The sequence below is a fragment of the Nomascus leucogenys genome, chromosome 12 (assembly GCF_006542625.1).
Source record: "Nomascus leucogenys isolate Asia chromosome 12, Asia_NLE_v1, whole genome shotgun sequence".
In the NCBI taxonomy this organism is placed as follows: domain Eukaryota; kingdom Metazoa; phylum Chordata; class Mammalia; order Primates; family Hylobatidae; genus Nomascus; species Nomascus leucogenys.
This window is the reverse complement of record NC_044392.1, coordinates 3,202,132-3,219,898: the sequence shown is the minus strand read 5'-3', so window position 1 is coordinate 3,219,898 and position 17,767 is coordinate 3,202,132. Positions and strand designations below refer to the sequence as shown.

Genomic DNA, 17,767 nt, shown 5'->3' with positions numbered 1-17,767 from the left:
AAGGATACAGAGCAAAGTCAGCAAGGGGAAAAGGTGCATCCTGGGGTGATGGCTGGGAGAAGCCAGGCACAAGCTTTCAAGAGTTCTCTTCTGGCAAAGTCACATAGGTCGTGCTTCAAACCCCTGGCAACTAATTGTGACAACACATATGAAATATTGCCAACCAGGGAAGCTCAGCAGAGACTCATTGCCCAGGGTTTTCCCACAGAGATTATTACCTAGACCCCTCTTCCTGACACATACCAAAATTCTAGGCTCCCAGGCGGAAAGCAGGTGTTCAGCATAAACCACAATGTTTGTACAAATTGTTTAGACCTCTCTTGAAAGTACTGGAAATGGAGGGAACCCTCCTGAAATCCCGGTTCCCAGATGCCAGACAGGGATTATACTTGTAAGCTGGCCTTTCAAAGGATAGCAGTCAGGCCTTGTCTGTCTGCTTTCTCATAGTAAAACCTTCATTTGTTCACTCTATATTGCATCTAATATGTGCTGTGCACTAGTGATATAGTGAAAAGGTTATAGATAGTCTTTGCCTCCAAGAGACTTACCATCAAGAAGGAAAGACAGATATATAAAAATTCAATAAAAAAATCGATTCATGATCATTGGGATGAATGTTACAAAGCAGAAGTACTCTGTTCTCTGAGGACATTTATCAAGGATCCCTAAACTCTTTCCCAGAGGAACTGATGCTGAAAGCCCTGAAAAGCTAATGCAGGGTTGGGGGGAACGTAAGGTGGAGGCGGCCTGGGTGGCTAAGGGAGACATCTGGGCACAGAGTCCTAGGGACAGCATCTGCAAAGGCCCTGAGATGGGAAGAGATGTGGTACCTTCAAGGACAGTATAAGAAGCCAGCTCACGCCTGTAATCTCAGCAGTTAGGGAGGCTGGGGCAGGCGGATCACGAGGTCAGGAGATTGAGACCATCCTGGCTAACACCTTGAAACCCCGTCTCTACTAAAAATACAAAGAAAATTAGCTGGGCGTGGTGGCGGGCTCCTGTAATCCCAGCACTTTGGGAGGCCAAGGCGGGTGGATCACGAGGTCAGGAGATCGAGACCATCCTGACTAACACAGTGAAACTCTGTCTCTACTGAAAATACAAAAAAAAAAAATTAGCCAGATGTGGTGGCAGGTGCCTGTAATCCCAGCTACTCGGGAGGCTGAGGCAGGAGAATGGTGTCAACCCTGGAGGCAGAGCTTGCAGTGAGCCGAGATCATGCCACTACACTCCAGCCTGGGCCACAGAGCGAGACTCCTTCTCAAAAAAAAAAAAAAAGCCAGTGTGGGTGGAGGGGGAAAGACCAAAGGGGAGAGAGCCATGAGCTGAGGTAGAAAGAAAGGCAGGCCAGGTCTTGCAAGGCAAAGCCTCGAGCCACGTCACCCAGAGAGCCATCCATCTCTGTCATTCGTGATCATTATGTCCTTCTAGCTGATCCAGATCTCTTATTTCACTTGAGGCCTGGGGAACCAGTCCCAGCAACACTCACTCAGGGACGACTCAGGGCTCTGCCTCCATCCTCAGAAAGTTATGAAAAGTGGGGATTTATCACGTGGTTCTCCAGATCTTGGGGCAGCACAGAGACAATCTTAAAGAGCCCAACTAATATAGAATTATCCAGGAATAAATGGTAATATAGCAAATCGGGCTTTTATTGAATGGTTCTCATTTAAGGCTGTTAGCACATCAAACAGTGATATGAAAACAAACATGCCAATTTGACCTCAGGAATAAAAGTAAGTGTAAGCAACACTTGTCACACTGACAGGCTTGGCAGATAGTGTTTTGATTTGCCAGCCGCCCTACTCCAGACAGTTCCAGAAAGTTCCATGTGCCTGGAAGACATTTGGAGAAAGCCTAATTCTTCCATCTTTCCCTGTCTTCCATGTTTTTCTATCAAGCAGGAATCAAGACTTACATTTACTCCAGTAATGGGGGTCAACCCAGTGTACTAATAGACTCCATGATTCCAGATTGGAGTTTGTTGAGATCAGAGTTTCATTATGGCCTTTCTCATTGGTTCTCTGACTGGCAAAAGCAAAGCCATGTCTCTGATGAGCTTGGCCCAAGATTCAACCTGGTGTGTTCCTCCTCCTCTCTGAGGATCAGCGTCTGAGACCTGTTGCCACTCAATAAATATTTGACGGATGAAAATTGGATTGAACTTGAGAGGTGGCACACTCACACCTTTGGCAGATGTGAATGCCAGCGTTCTTCTGTGCGTGGAGTCCAAGTGTGTCTCTCTGGAGCCTCTGTCCTGTGGTTCTGCTTCCTTGCCAAGCATTTCATGAGGACGTTGGTGTGTCAAGCATGGCCCTAGGGATGTGGAGACAGTTCTTATCCTCTGCCTTGACAACTCTGTTGGACCCCAGACTATACGTGCCCACTTTCTTCAACTGTTCCTCACCCCACAGGGTGAGGGGTCTTTTAGGGTCTCCTTGCTGCAAGCCTGGCATGTCAAAGCCAAGAGACCCCAGCCTGAGGAAGTGAGCAGTTGGTCAACTTGAGAGCCTTGAAGTTCTCAAACATGGGCACAAACTCCTGGAGTAAGAAAATGAGCTTTTATTTCCATGGGTAGGAATTTGCAGACACTTCACTTGGGTGGAAGAAATGTCATATTCCTTCATTAAAAACAATTTGACTTTGAGTCCCATGCATAAAGGGGAAGAATTTCACTTCAGCCACTGTTGGGATTCTCCCAAGCAAGGTCTTACATAGACCTGGCATTTCAGGAAGACCCTCAGGTCTCAGTGCACACTGGGCGTTGTTGATGTGCTCAAGGCCTCAGTGACACCTAAAGGTAGGAAGCTCAGTTGTATGGTTAGGGATTCTGGCTTTAATCCAAGGAACAGTGGGAGGCTGTGGATAGATTCTGAGCTGAGAAATGAGGAGTATATGGTGTCCTGGCCATCCCGTTTTCAAGACTCTGGGTTACTTTTTGGCAGGAAGGCAAAAACAAAGGAAAGACACTGGAGAAAATGGGAAGACAATAAGGCTGATGTAAAGCAGAAGATGAGTATTGTTTTACATGTTTGGCTGTGCCACCTGTTTGCAAAATGCTGTTCTCTGTGCATTTTAGAGTCTGCAAGGAGGATAACTCATAGCCACAGGGGACTCTCGCTTGCCTTACCATCATTTTACTGCATTTCTCTACTAAGTCTGGGTTTCACTATTGAAGGATACCTCACCTCTTTCAATATGGTATTTAATCTTGTCAGATAAAAGATGGGAAAGTCTGAAAGTTTTATTTGCTCATTCCGTCATGCAACACCATAGCTCCTCCTAACTGCGGGGTCATCAGCGTGTCTAAAATCGATCTCAAAGATGAGTGGGTGGGGGAGCGATGATTCAGGTATCCAGCTGGGGAGATTCAATTTCCCATCCCCTTCCCCCAGCCTTAGCTAGCACCTTTGAGGAATCCTCCCTGGTAGAATTTATCTACCAACCCTGGGAAAGAGCAGAGCAGTGGTAAATATCTGATTAAAGAAAATGCCTAGCAAGCTGCAATTCCATATATTGTGAGTGATAAAACTGTAATTGTTTGTTGACAGTGTACATTAGCTATTCACAGCTTGCGTCAATATAGTACCGAGAAACTAGGGTCTAGGAATCTTTAATGGCAGTGCAAAAGTATCCTGGAACTAAGTTGGGGGAATAAAATCAACAATTTCTGCTTAGTGAGAGGAATGCCATTCTCGGAGAGGACTTCATAGGAGAAGCCCTGGTGAGGCTTGAGCTTCCTCCATGAGGCTCTATGTAGTTGAAGGAAAGGATGATCCCTAGGCTGAGTGTCTAGGAAGGGCACCCAAGGGCATAATTCTGGTAGACATGGGTGAGAGACAAGTTGCAGCTGCTGTGAATTGGGCCCACCTGGAGATAGAGACAACCAGCGCTTGCTAGGATGGGGCCTGGGGAACCAGATACAGGTCTGGCCTCGCTAGGGACAATTTACTATTTTAATCTATAGGGTTCAATGGGATGATGTCAGTCTGTCACTGAAGATATGAATATTTTGGGGGAGGGAAAGGGCAACTGGTGTATGGGCAAGTCAACAGGAAGCCAAGGAATAGGCTAACGGGCCCTATGGCCTGAGTTCTGGTACTGGTAGTCAGCAAGGCTGCAGTCAGTGCTGCTGGTGGGGGCGGGGAGGGTGCAATACAGGCTGGAGTGGATAGGAGGCGGCTGGAGTGAGGGGCCTGGAAAAGACAAAGCTCAAAGCCCAATCCAGGGACACTGAGTGTAAGTCTGATCTAATGGAGGACTGGAGTACTGTCCAATAGCAATATAATATGAGCCATAGATATAATTTTTAAAAACTTATTAAATTTAATTTTTTATTGGTAAAGGGTGTTTTACTGGGGAAATTCACAGACAGAAGCATGGTCTTGGGTAGCCACAAGGCAGGTAGATCTCTGCAATGTTACTCCCCAGACCCAGGGTTTATGTACCATAGGGAAAGGGTGTATGTGTCCAGCAAGACAATGAAAAGCAGCCTCTAGAACAGGCCAAGGGTACTGTAGGTGTCATAGCCTGTAATTTGTGTGATAACATCAAGATTGACATGTTCTTATGCTAGAAACAGTAAATAAAATAGGAATCAGGAGGCATTCTCAAGACTGGAGCTAATCAGAAGTCAATATGGTAGATTTGTATTCATAAAACTTTTTATTTTGAAATAATAATAGATCCACAGGAGAGGTTCCATGCACCCTTCTCCCAGTTTCCTCCGATAGTTACATCTTATGTAACTATAGCACACTCCCAAAACCAGGAAACTGCCATTGGTGCAATGTGTGTGCATAGTTCTATGTCATTTTATCACATGCAGATTCCCATAACCATCACTGCAATCAAGACACAGAATGATTCCATCACCCCAAATCTCCTCATACTACCTCTTTATGGTCATATCCATTTCCCTTCCTCTTACGATTCCTAATCTCTAGCAAGCACTAATCTATTTTCCATCTCTTTAATTTTATCATCTCTAGAATGTTATATGAATTGAATCACATGGCATGTGATCTTTTGAGATTAGCTTTTTTTCCCTACTTGGCTTAATGACCTTGAGGTCCACCCAAGTTGCTACATGTATTCATAGTCCATTCCTGTTTATTGCTGAGTAGTATTCTATGGTATGGATGTACTCCAGTTTCTTGAGTCATTCACCTATTATTGTAGGACATTTTGGTTGTTTCCAGTTTGGGCTATTAGGAATAAAGCTGCTATGAACAATTATGCATAGGTTTTTGCACATAATGGATATAAGTTTCCACTTCTCTGGAGTAAATTGCTGAGTTGTATAGTTATGTGGTTTTTTTTTCTGAAAGAAACTGCCAAACTATTTACCAGAGTGGCTGCATGTTTTTGCATTTCTACCAGCATTGTATGAGGAATCCAGTTTTCCTGTATCATCACCAGGATTGGGTATCGTGACTACAGTGTTTTATTTTAGCTGTTCCAATGGGTATGTAGTAGTATTTCTTCATGGTCTTAGTTTGTATTTCCTTAAAGGCTAGTGATGTTGAACATCTTTTCATGTGCTTATTTGCCATGCATATATCTTATTTGGTGAAATGTCTCTTCCATGTCTTTTGCTGATTTTCTAACTGAGTTGTTGAATCCTTGCCTTTTTCTCAATCTTAAGGGAAAAGCATTCAGTCTTTCACCATGAAGTGTGATGTCAGCTACTGTCTTTTTTTTTTTTTTTTTTGTAGATGTTCTTTATCAAATTCAGAAACTTACCCTCTATTTGTAGGTTTCTGAATTTTTTTTCGTTTAATTACAAACAGGTGTTGAAATGTGTCAAATACTTTTTCTGCATCAATTGATGTGGTCATGTGATTTTTCTACCTTTAGCCTGATAATATGGTAGGTTACACTGATTGATTTTTCAAATGTTGAACCAGCCTTGCATCTTTAGACACAACCCCACTTGGTTATGGTGTATAAATATTTTTATATATTGCTGAATTCTCCTGGCCAATATTTTGTTAAAGTTTTTGTGTTTGTATTCATGTGAAATATTGATCTTCATTTTTCTTTCTTTGTATTGTCTTTGGCTTGGTACCAGGGTAATACTGGCCTCATAATGAGTTTGGAAATGTTTGTTCTTCTTTTCTGGGAGAGATTAGAGTAGAATTGGTGTTAATTCTTCTTTATGTGTTTGGTAGAATTCTCTAGTGAAATCATCTAGGCCTAGATATTTCTTTTTTGGGAGTTTTAAAATTACTAATTCAATTTCCTTAATAGTTACAGGGCTATTTAAATGATCTGTTTCATATTGGGAAACTTATGGTAGTTTATGCTTTTCAAGTTTGTGCCCATTTCATTGAATGTGTCAAATACGTGTGTGTAATTTGTACTATTTCCTTATTATCCTGTTAAGTGCAGGATCTGTTTTCCTTAGCCCTTGCCAACTCTAGATAGGTGAAAAATGAGTCTTGGGGTTTCAGTTTTCACATTTTTATATTAATTAGGTGGATCGTTAATTTGTATTGTATCTTTTGCCTTTTTCCTCCTAGCTGTTTACCTTTTTCTTACTGATTTGTAAGTACTTTTTCTAGGTTATAAATACGAATCCTCCTCCTGTCACATATTCGTAACCTTTCAGTTTGCACTTTTCTCATTATCTTTTACAGTTCTTTGTCACACATACATGCTTTTAATTTCCATGTAGTTATTAATCAATCTTTTCCTTTAAGGCCTCTGGGGTTTTATTTTGTATCCATTAGTACTCAATTTCAAGAGATAGAAAACCAAGTCAAGCGAGTTTAAGAAAAAAGGATAGTAAAGAAAGAATGTTGGCTTATGTAACTGGGCATTGAAGGGCTAGATCTCGCTGTGTGGATTAAGGATCTGAAAAATACATCATCAGGGTTCTGTTTCTCTTCTCTTGCCACTGCTCAGCTTTTATGTATATCTATCTGGCGATATCATTTTCTCTAAAGCAGATAGTCTCTGTGTGATGATAAAAAGGCTGCTGGGAGTCTTAAGCTTATATTGTAGTAGTTTAAGGTCCAAAAATAAAAGGCTTTCAGAGTCTGTATATTATATCCCATAGAAGGACTCAGAATGACTCTGCTTGGGTGGTATGGTCTCTTCCCTCTTCCCCATACCCTGAGCCAGTCCATAAAAATGAGGGATAGTATGTTGTGATTGATCATTTACCCAGCCCTGTGGCTAGTGGGCAGGTGGAGTACCTATCAGAACTCCATGCCATGGACAGCTCCCATGGAAGACTGACAGGGCAAGTAGGTGCAAAGAGAGTCCTCTGCATGTCTTGCTTAGAAGGCCCTTCCCCAGCATAAGATGATTAAACAAAGTTTGTTTCCTTATAATATGTAGGATTTCATTATTTTATGTATACATTTTTGTTGAGAGAGAGTATATGAATATGGGGTGAGGGTAGGGATCTTTTGCTGGATGTGTTTATATTTGAAGAGAAGATGCCCTTGAAACTTATTTGGTTGCCTGCTGCATAATTTGATCATTTTTTCTTTGCTTTTTCTTGAGTCTATTCTGAGTTAACATGAATCCCACAAGGTTAGGATGGTGGTAAGGGCAGGGGCTTCATCTAGCATAAGGGTTTTCACAGTGTCTGTTAACAAATGTCTGATTTAACTCACCTGAGCCCGATACTCATGCCCTTCAGTGGATATCCTGGGCATCAAGATATTGTATAGCAGTGGGAGGTATACAGCAGCATCCAGGAGAACCACAGATATTTCAAATTACCTAAAAACGGGGACAAAGTTAAACCTTGAAATTCCTCCTAGATTCCTACCTGGGTGTGGTAAGGCAGGCTGAGGCTTAGAGGGGGTTAAGGACAAAGGTGTGTAGGAGACTGGCCACCTCACTATGACCTGTGTGCACAATCAGGTCCCTGGGAGGGTCACCATGCATGGATGCCCAGCAGTGGACAAGGTCTTTCCTAAATGTATTCCCAAGTGTTCAGTGGTATCTTTTTCCGTTAGAGGAATCCTTAAAAATGATTATCTTGTGCTAAAAGCATATTATTTCAGGTTCAACAATTCCTTTAGCTTCACACCTGTTTCCTTTTATTCGGTTAAATTCCAGAAAGAAAATTTAAACATTTTAATTTTAATAGCATGCACAGTTTGATCCCATTTGTATGAAATTATTTCATTGAATATGATGCCATCTATTGATCCCACCATCTCTTTGTATGTCAACTGTCAGGAATAATTATTTCTAGATTGTGTTGGTTTTTTATTTTTTGCTTTCTTTAAAAACTAATAGGCACTTATTTCTATAAAAGCAGTAGACATTCCTTTGAAAGAATAAAGTCTATGATAAGAAGCATCCTCATTCTTCTACTTAGAGTTGGCTCTATTTCCCTTACTATGTGAATAAATATTGTCTACTGGCAATTGTTAGTTGTAAACTCATGGGGAATTTTACCCAGAGCCTCACAGGACCTCAGCCAGAAAGAGAGGAGACAGGAAAAGAAATCAGAAAAGGAGAAACGAGGAAACACAAAGGAAGCAGGCAAGCCTCCAGGTTGGGGATTAGACCATGGCTTTGGGGGAGTCACTTCCTCATGTTTCTGGGGCAGAAACCTGCTGGTTTTCATCACCTCTGCTGAGAATCACTTTGTCTTTGAACACCCTCTATGTGCCTAGATCAGCACTGCGTATCCAGCAGGCGCTCAATAAATGCTTCATGGATGTGTAGTTTCCCAAGGGGGTCATTCTCCCTAATCCACTTCTTTGTCTTTCAGGCTCACAGGCTTTCAGCTGCCAGCCACCATTGTTAGTGCAGCCACCACCCTCTCTCTGCACCTCATCAGCGACTATGCAGTCAGTGCCCAAGGCTTCCACGCCACCTATGAAGGTAAGTGCCTCCCTCATCGGCCACAGGAGCCGGAGATGTGATGTCCTAATAGCCACAAGCAGGACTGCATCACTCACAGATGCAGGGAAGTGTTCTTCAGACCCAGAGCTTGCTCCTGTCCTAACAAGGCTGGTTACTAACCAGTAACTCAGTTACTTAAATTGTCCCTCTTGGTTCCCAGGAAACTGAGAATTGAAATAAAAGCTTATGTGCAGTAGTTTATCCTGAGGGCCTGGTAACATCTACTTCTCTGTCCCTGTTAACTGGGTTTTTTTTTTTCTTTTTCATTTTTTTAATTCTGTTTTATATTGGGCTTCATTGTATAAGGTACCTCAGGTTGTTTTTGAAAATAAAAGACATATAAACCCTAAGTAAAAGAAATAAAATAAGCAGCTGAAAACACTGTGCAGTGACCTGCAAGAGTCAGTTTTATATCATTCAGAGAAGAACAATCGATTTTTCCTTAATAGCATGGATTAGGGGCTTTTAGTTTGCGCTATGCAAATAATTTGTACTTCTCTCAGTCTGTTTAAATATGGTGTTAGAATTCAAATTAACACTAATATCTTCAGATTATACACTATTATTATTATTGACTTTATTATGTTCAGAAGGTGGTGCTTCTAGATCTGTCATTTCCCTGGGAAATTTACATCTCATTAATAGGTAATTATGCCGCTCTTGGCTAAGACCCGCACTGTTATTTTGTGTTAAGATCGTTAATAGGTGTTATTTTAAGACTGTTAATGATAATTAATAACAGTAATGACATAATACCCTAGTAAAGCATGCCAGATATCCAAAAGCTTTTTTTTTTGCCTTTGCCTTTGTTTAAGAACTTAAAGAGTAAGCGATGCTTTCTTGAGTGAAGCTGTAGCAATACAGAAACACATACTCCCTGTCTTGGCCAGGGGTGTAATGCATAAAGAGGACAAGTTCTGCCTCCTTAGCAAAAAAACCACCCCTGGTGGCAGGGGGTATAGGGGAGATGGTTTGATGCTTTAACCTGAGCAACTGGGGGCTCCTGGGAAGGCTTCAATTATTTTTAACTAAAGGTTGCTGAGAAGGCTCCTGAGAAAGTTCCACCTGCCTTTTGCTGAGGGCTTCTGACATAACTTTATTTTACCTTAACTGAGGGCTCCTGACAAAGACTGACCTGTCCTTAAAGTGAGGATTCCTGAAATAGCCTAATTTCTTTTTAAAAAATGATCAGATCTCGGCCAGGTGTGGTGGCTAACACTTGTAATCCCAGCACTTTGGGAGGACGAGGCAAGTGAATCACTTGAGGCCAGGAGTTCGAGACCATCCTGGGCAACATGACAAAATCCCATCTCTACTGAAAATACAAAAATTAGCCAGGCATGGTGTTACACACCTGTGATCCCAGCTACTTGGGAGGCTGAGGGCACGAAAACCGCTTGAACCTGGGAAATGGCACTGCACTCCAGCCTGGGTGACAGAATGAGACTCTGTCTCAAAAAAAAAAAAAAAAAAAAGTTCCTCCTGATATCAAGCCTGTGATTTTTGTCATCCTATTTACACCTTCACCCTGGCCCTGAATCCAAAGTAATTCCCTCCAAGTTTGAGCAACAAGATCCTCACTAAGAGAGGCCTCTTCAGAAGCTTCCTAAAGTCTCTCTGGCCATCAGCTCCTTCCACAATAGGTTGGCCTTGGCGACATTGACTGCACTTGGGACCCGGGGCCAGGGAAAGGGAGGCTGGGTCAGGGACACTAGAAGAGGTGCCAGCAAAGATGCTGGGAGTGACTGACACATGGGGGAACAGGCCGGGCCCCAGGCTCTCATGGTGCCCTCATTTCTCAGTCCTGGTCCATCTTTGAGGTGCTGGCTTCCCTGAGGCTTGAGGAAAAGGGTGTCCCTGACCACACTGCCCTGTTAGGGGCGCAAGCACTTCTCATGAAGCAGAGCAGATCTGAGGGCACATTCAGAGTCCCGTGAAAACAGACACTGTCACCTGGAAATCATGAGCAGGGTCTGTAGTTGGGCAACAGGAGGTCTGTAAACTCCATGACATTAGAGACAAAAATTCTTTTTCTAGGAGAATATACAGCACACGTTAGAAAACTCAGATCCCCCTGGCCAAATCTAGCCAGAAGCTTGTTTTTGTAAATAAAGTTTTATTGGAACACAGCCATGCCCATTCGTTGACATGTGTTTGGTGGCTGTTTTCATGCCCTACAACTGCAGAGTTGAGCTATTGTGACAGAGATCCTATGCAAAGCCAATGAGATACTTACTTTTTGACCCTTTACAGAAAAAATTAACTTACCCCTGGTCTACAGCTGTATTGTCCAATACAGTAGCCATTAGCCACATATGGCTATTTACATTTAAATTAACTAAAATTGAATAAAATTTAAAATTCAGTTTCTTAGTCGCACTAGCCTTGTGTCAAATGTTCAGCAACCACATGTGGCTTGTCTACCATGTCAAACAGCCCAGATATAGAACATTTCCATCATGGCAGAAAATGCTACTGGACAGAGCTGAGCTGGAGCTTCCATCAGATTCACGAAGAGGCCTGTGATTCAAAAGAGATTGCAAAACATTAGGGATAAATTAGAGGCCGGTGGATCCCTCCTCTCACCTGCCTGGCACAGGTGAGGCAGTCCAGGCATGAGAATGCTCAACATTCTACAGCAAGACTCACAGGGCAGAAGGAACAGCCTGTTTCACCTCAGCCACATAATGATGTCAGGTCTCTAAGTCACTGGCACTAAGGAAATAAAGCCTTGCGGGCAAGGCCCCCGCAAAGGCTAGACCAGTGCTAACAGATTGCTGTAGCCGAGCGAGTCTCTATGCAGTCACCTGTTGCAGGGTTTCTGCAAACTTTGCAGGATGTGTGGCTGGCTGTTGTGTACTGCGTGGTAAAGTGGGTCACAGGTGTCCGTGCTAACAAAGGAGTCAGACACCCATAAGCTAAGGCTGTGGCTATCATTGAAGCCCATTAATTTGACTTGGGACTGGGCTATGTGGCAATGCATGCATCTGGACAAATGCGAGTTGCACTGACTTTTGGAACACCCACGGTGGATGGACAAGGATGGAAGGTGGGAGGCATGAGTAGGGGCAGCCACTGCTGTTAGCATACCCGCCTGATGTATGCCCTGGGATCTCTATCTCTGAGCATATTCAACAGGCAACTGAATCATGTTGAACCCCTGCCTGACTCACTGGGTGACCTTGAGCAGATTTTTAAGCTCTCTGAGCCTCATTGTGGGGTGGAGGAGGGGAGATTCACTAGTCAAAAGGAATTTATGAAGATCTGGCTCTCAGGGAAGAAGCTCAGCCCCCTTCCTCCATTGCAGAGTCCCCTTGGACATTTGTGCTGGGTGGCAAGCAGGGAGAATGACAGACAGGCTTCAAAGGAGAGGCCCCCACTTCCAGCCTAGGCTGCCCCCAGTCAGGATGGTTTCCTTATATTCTCTATTCATGATGTTGTTGTGTCCATTTCAAAATGGCATCAGGGCCCTGTTCTTGGTAGCTCCCCTTGACTGACATCCCCAAATGTCTGCTATCAAAGCAAGTTTGATCCTCCTCCACCCCCATCCAGAATGTGAAAAGTGTAGATAAGGAACTGAACTGCTGCTAGGGATTTTGGAGAAAGGTGAAGTCAGGTGATGAGTGTCAGCCCACGGCTGCTGCCGCTGCAAGGAAAAGATCAAAAAGGCCGGTAGTCAAACCCTGAGATGACAGAAGATGCTTGGTTTGTAAACCCTGGGGGCAAGAGCGTGGGCTGTAGCGGCTGGATGGGAGGGAAGGGGATCAACCTGTATTAAGCACTGACTGTATGCCAGGCACTTTACATATATTATCTCATTTAATCCCCCACCACAACCCTGTGGACAGGCATTGCTATCCATCTTACAGAAGTACATGCTGGGCCTCAGGGGAGTTTTGTGTGCAGCTTAAGGCTTGATGGCCAGGAATTTTAACGTGGCTTTTCTGTAAAACTCTTTGAGTAAGGCAGAGGCTAGTGACTCCATTTCACAGGCAGGTAAACTGGAGCTAAGCCAGAGGCAGGGGAGGATGTGAGAACTTCCAGGCTGGCGTGGGTCATCCATGGAGATAGGAGATGTGTTCCTGAGCTTCTCAGCTAGGGTCACCAGATAAGATACAGGGCACTCAGTTAATTAGAATTTTAAATCATTCAAATTTTTGAAATGGGAATAATGTTTAGTGTAAGTATACCCCAAATATACTTATTTTATTTTTTTGTTTGTTTTTTGTTTTTTGAGATAGGGCCTCACTTTGTCCCCCAGGCTTCAGTCCAGTGGCACGATCTCAGCTCACTGCAGCCTTGACCTGGGTTCAGCCTCCTGCTTCAGCCCCTGAAGTAGCTGGGACTGCAGACACGCGCCACCACAGCCGGCTAATTTCTTTGTATTTTTGGTAAAGATAGGGTTTCACCATGTTTCCCAGGCTGGTCTCGAATTCCTGAGCTGGACCGATCTGCCTGCCTCGACCTCCCAAAGTGCTGGGATTACGAGCATGAGCTACCACACTGGGCCTGAAATTTAAATATAACTGAGCATCCTGCATTTTCAGTTGTTAGATCTGACAATCCCATTTTCAGCACAGAGTCTGAAAATATGCCCCAGGAGCCCTCGCCCCACTTAGCTCCTCCTCCTCCTCCTGACTCCCACATCTGCCCATGTCCTGCTCCACCCAGGTAGGGCTGTCTGCCCAGTTCTAGCCTCAGTTCTGCCATTCCAATGAATATACATGTAGACATCTCTCTGCGCACACACATATGCACACAGGTGTGGATCCATGGGCACTTGGGATTATGTTATCTGTGCAATTCCATAATCTGGTTAATGAGGCCAACGTTTTTCTGTGTTAATAAAAGTAGCCGTGATTTGTCTTTCTAATGCACATCACTGAGGAAGCCATTGTGGTTTGCATATACCATAGTTATCTAACCAGTCATCTTCTGTGGACATTTAGGTGAAGAACATCCTTGTACATACAATTTAAGCCCTCATCTAATTATCTTCTTAGAATAAATTCTTGGAAGTGCAATTGCTGGGTCAAAGAGTATGTAGATTTTCCATTTTATACATCATTCCATCGTGTCTTCAGAAAGGTTATACGAATGCACACTTCTACCAACAGTGCACAAGCAGGCCCGCACCCATTCCTCCCACCTTGCCAGTGTTGTGTTGTTGAGTTTTAAGTCAGTTTCATGGATTAAAATGGGTGGAAAATGACATCCCATTTGTTGTGATAATTTGCATCTCTTTGATTATAGGTAAAGTGAAGCACCTGTCATCACTTACTAGCCATGTACTGATAATTGTATAAATCCTCTCTCTTGGTCTCTGCCTACTCTTCCATGGGGGTGTTAGAATTTTTCTCCTCTTCTTTGTAAGTGCTTTTTGCATATTAAGGATATTAATGTAATGGGTTTCCTTTAGAGGTACAGCAGTTTTCATTTTTATGCCACTCATTTTACATTTTAATTTTTTAATTTTTCTTTCATGCTGTCTATTTTTGGTGCCATGCTTGGAAAGGCTTTTTCTGTGTGAAGATTAGATAAATGTTCATTTAAAGGCTCACCTTATTTTAGTTTTATTTTACTGTTTATTTTTTATTTTATTTATTATACTTTAAGTTTTAGGGTACATGTGTACAATGTGCAGGTTTGTTACATATGTATCCATGTGCCATGTTGGTGTGCTGCACCCATTAACTTGTCATTTAGCATTAGGTATATCTCCTAATGCTATCCCTCCCCCCTCCCCCCATCCCACAACAGTCCCTGGAGTGTGATGTTCCCCTTCCTGTATCCATGTGTTCTCATTGTTCAATTCCCACCTATGAGTGAGAACATGTGGTGTTTGGTTTTTTGTCCTTGCAATAGTTTACTGAGAATGATGTTTTCCAGTTTCATCCATGTCCCTACAAAGGACATGAACTCATCATTTTTTATGGCTGCATAGTATTCCATGGTGTATATGTGCCACATTTTCTTAATCCAGTCTATCGTTGTTGGACATTTGGGTTGGTTCCAAGTCTTTGCTATTGTGAATAGTGCCACAATAAACATACGTGTGCATGTGTCTTTATAGCAGCATGATTTATAGTCCTTTGGGTATATACCCAGTAATGGGATGGCTGGGTCAAATGGTATTTCTAGTTCGAGATCCCTGAGGAATTGCCACACTGACTTCCACAATGGTTGAACTAGTTTACAGTCCCACCAACGGTGTAAAAGTGTTCCTATTTCTCCACATCCTCTCCAGCACCTGTTGTTTCCTGACTTTTTAATGATGGCCATTCTAACTGGTGTGAGATGGTATCTCATTGTGGTTTTGATTTGCATTTCTCTGCCCAGTGATGAGCATTTTTGCATGTGTTTTTTGGCTGCATAAATGTCTTCTTTTGAGAAGTGTCTGTTCATGTCCTTTGCCCACTTTTTGATGGGGTTCTTTGTTTTTTTTCTTATAAATTTGTTTGAGTTCATTGTAGATTCTGGGTATCAGCCCTTTGTCAGATGAGTAGGTTGCAAAAATTTTCTCCCATTCTGTAGGTTGCCTGTTCACTCTGATGGTAGTTTCTTTTGCTGTGCAGAAGCTCTTTAGTTTAATGAGATCCCATTTGTCAATTTTGGCTTTTGTTGCCATTGCTTTTGATGTCTTGGACATGAAGCCCTTGCCCATGCCTATGTCCTGAATGGTATTGCCTAGGTTTTCTTCTAGCGTTTTTATGGTTTTAGGTCTAACATTTAAGTCTTTAATCCATCTTGAATTAATTCTTGTATAAGGTGTAAGGAAGGGATCCAGTTTTAGCTTTCTACATATGGCTAGCCAGTTTTCCCAGCACCATTTATTAAATAGGGAATCCTTTCCCCATTGCTCGTTTTTGTCAGGTTTGTCAAAGATCAGATAGTTGTAGATATGTGGCATTATTTCTGAGGGCTCTGTTCTGTTCCATTGATCTATGTCTCTGTTTTGGTACCAGTACCATGCTGTTTTGGTTACTGTAGCCTTGTAGTATAGTTTGAAGTTGGGTAACGTGATGCCTCCAGCTTTGTTCTTTTGGCTCAGGATTGACTTGGTGATGTGGGCTCTTTTTTGGTTCCATATGAACTTTAAAGTAGTTTTTTCCACTAAAATACTGAGAAACCGAATCCAGCAACACATCAAAAAGCTTATCCACCATGATCAAGTGGGCTTCATCCCTGGGATGCAAGGCTGGTTCAACATATGCAAATCAATAAATGTAATCCAGCATATAAACAGAACCAAAGACAAAAACCACATGATTATCTCAATAGATGCAGAAAAGGCCTTTGACAAAATTCAACAACCCTTCATGCTAAAAACTCTCAATAAATTAGGTATTGATGGGATGTATCTCAAAATAATAGCTATCTATGACAAACCCACAGCCAATATCATACTGAATGGGCAAAAACTGGAAGCATTCCCTTTGAAAACTGGCACAAGACAGGGATGCCCTCTGTCACCACTCCTATTCAACATCATGTTGGAAGTTCTGGCCAGGGCAATCAGGCAGGAGAAGGAAATAAAGGGTATTCAGTTAGGAACAGAGGAAGTCAAACTGTCCCTGTTTGCAGATGACATGATTGTATATCTAGAAAACCCCATTGTCTCAGCCCAAAATCTCCTCAAGCTGATAAGCAACTTCAGCAAAGTCTCAGGATACAAAATCAATGTACAAAAATCACAAGCATTTTTGTACACCAATAAGAGAGCCAAATCATGAGTGAACTCCCATTCACAATTGCTTCAAAGAGAATAAAATACCTAGGAATCCAACTTACAAGGGACGTGAAGGACCTCTTCAAGGAGAACTACAAACCACTGCTCAATGAAATAAAAGAGGATACAAACAAATGGAAGAACATTCCATGCTCATGGGTAGGAAGAATCAATATCGTGAAAATGGCCATACTGCCCAAGGTAATTTCTAGATTCAATGCCATCCCCATCAAGCTACCAATGACTTTCTTCACAGAATTGGAAAAAACTACTGTTTATTTTTAAATCCTCCTGGAACCCAGTTGTGTTGATCCTTGGTTTCTGTGACTCCCTTTCTGTCTTTGGCTCTCTGATGCTCGCCACGTGTCACTGTCTGAGTTCATGGAAGCCTGCATCTTCCCCACTCTACCCCCAATGTGTCTCTATCTAATGTTTCCAGTCTTCCTGCCATTTGGACATTTCTTTCTCACCCTAGCCCCAGACTTCCCACCTTCCCCACACACAACTCCCAACTCTCGCATGGGATTCTTTCCGATTATTCCAGACTGATCGCCAGGTAAGCGAGTGTGATGGGCAGATCAGAAATGCCAATGAGGGAAGAGTCTCTGCAGGTTTTTGGTGCTGAATCCTGGTTGCACCTCTGCATTTTAGCAGCATGGATCTCGTGCACTCTGACACTTTTGTGAAGGAGAGCCCATCTCTGAGTGTTGGGTCTCAGTCCATTAGATCTACTTAATACTCTAGCTCTCAAAACAGGCATTTCTTTGTTTAGCTAAGTCTAACTGTGATCTGGGCATCTATCAAGCTATAGTCTTCCTTAAAAATCAGACCTGTTCTATTCCACTAATTATCTCTATGAAGAATCTTAGAAGGATGATGTACCCTTATTTTCCCTTATTTTTTGTGGACTCCTTGTTAACCATAAGGGGAAAGGTGGCATAGTACAAGAATTAAGATCTCAGGTTCTGAATTCAGACACCTGGAATCAAATCCTATCTTGCCACTCACTTGCTGGTTGACCTTGGGCAAGTTATGTCATTTCATTGAGCTCCAGCCTCCATGCCTGTAAAATCAGGATAAGAATAATACTTACTTCTTAGAGCTGTTGTGAGGATTAAGGAAGAGAATGCACAAGTCACAAGATGTGCTCAGTACGGGACC

The 17,767-nt window shown here is 42.7% G+C and overlaps 1 protein-coding gene across 11 annotated transcripts in view; it reads left to right on the top strand.

Annotated features, from left to right (window-relative positions):
* Positions 1–17,767, top strand: part of CSMD2 (CUB and Sushi multiple domains 2) — a 675,146-nt gene that overhangs the window by 108,639 nt on the left and 548,740 nt on the right. For all 11 annotated transcript variants that reach the window (XM_030823365.1, XM_030823367.1, XM_030823372.1 and 8 more), the window contains exon 3: positions 8,744–8,856. In XM_030823365.1, the coding sequence (XP_030679225.1) occupies positions 8,744–8,856 (113 nt within the window). The remainder of the gene's footprint in view (positions 1–8,743; positions 8,857–17,767) is intronic.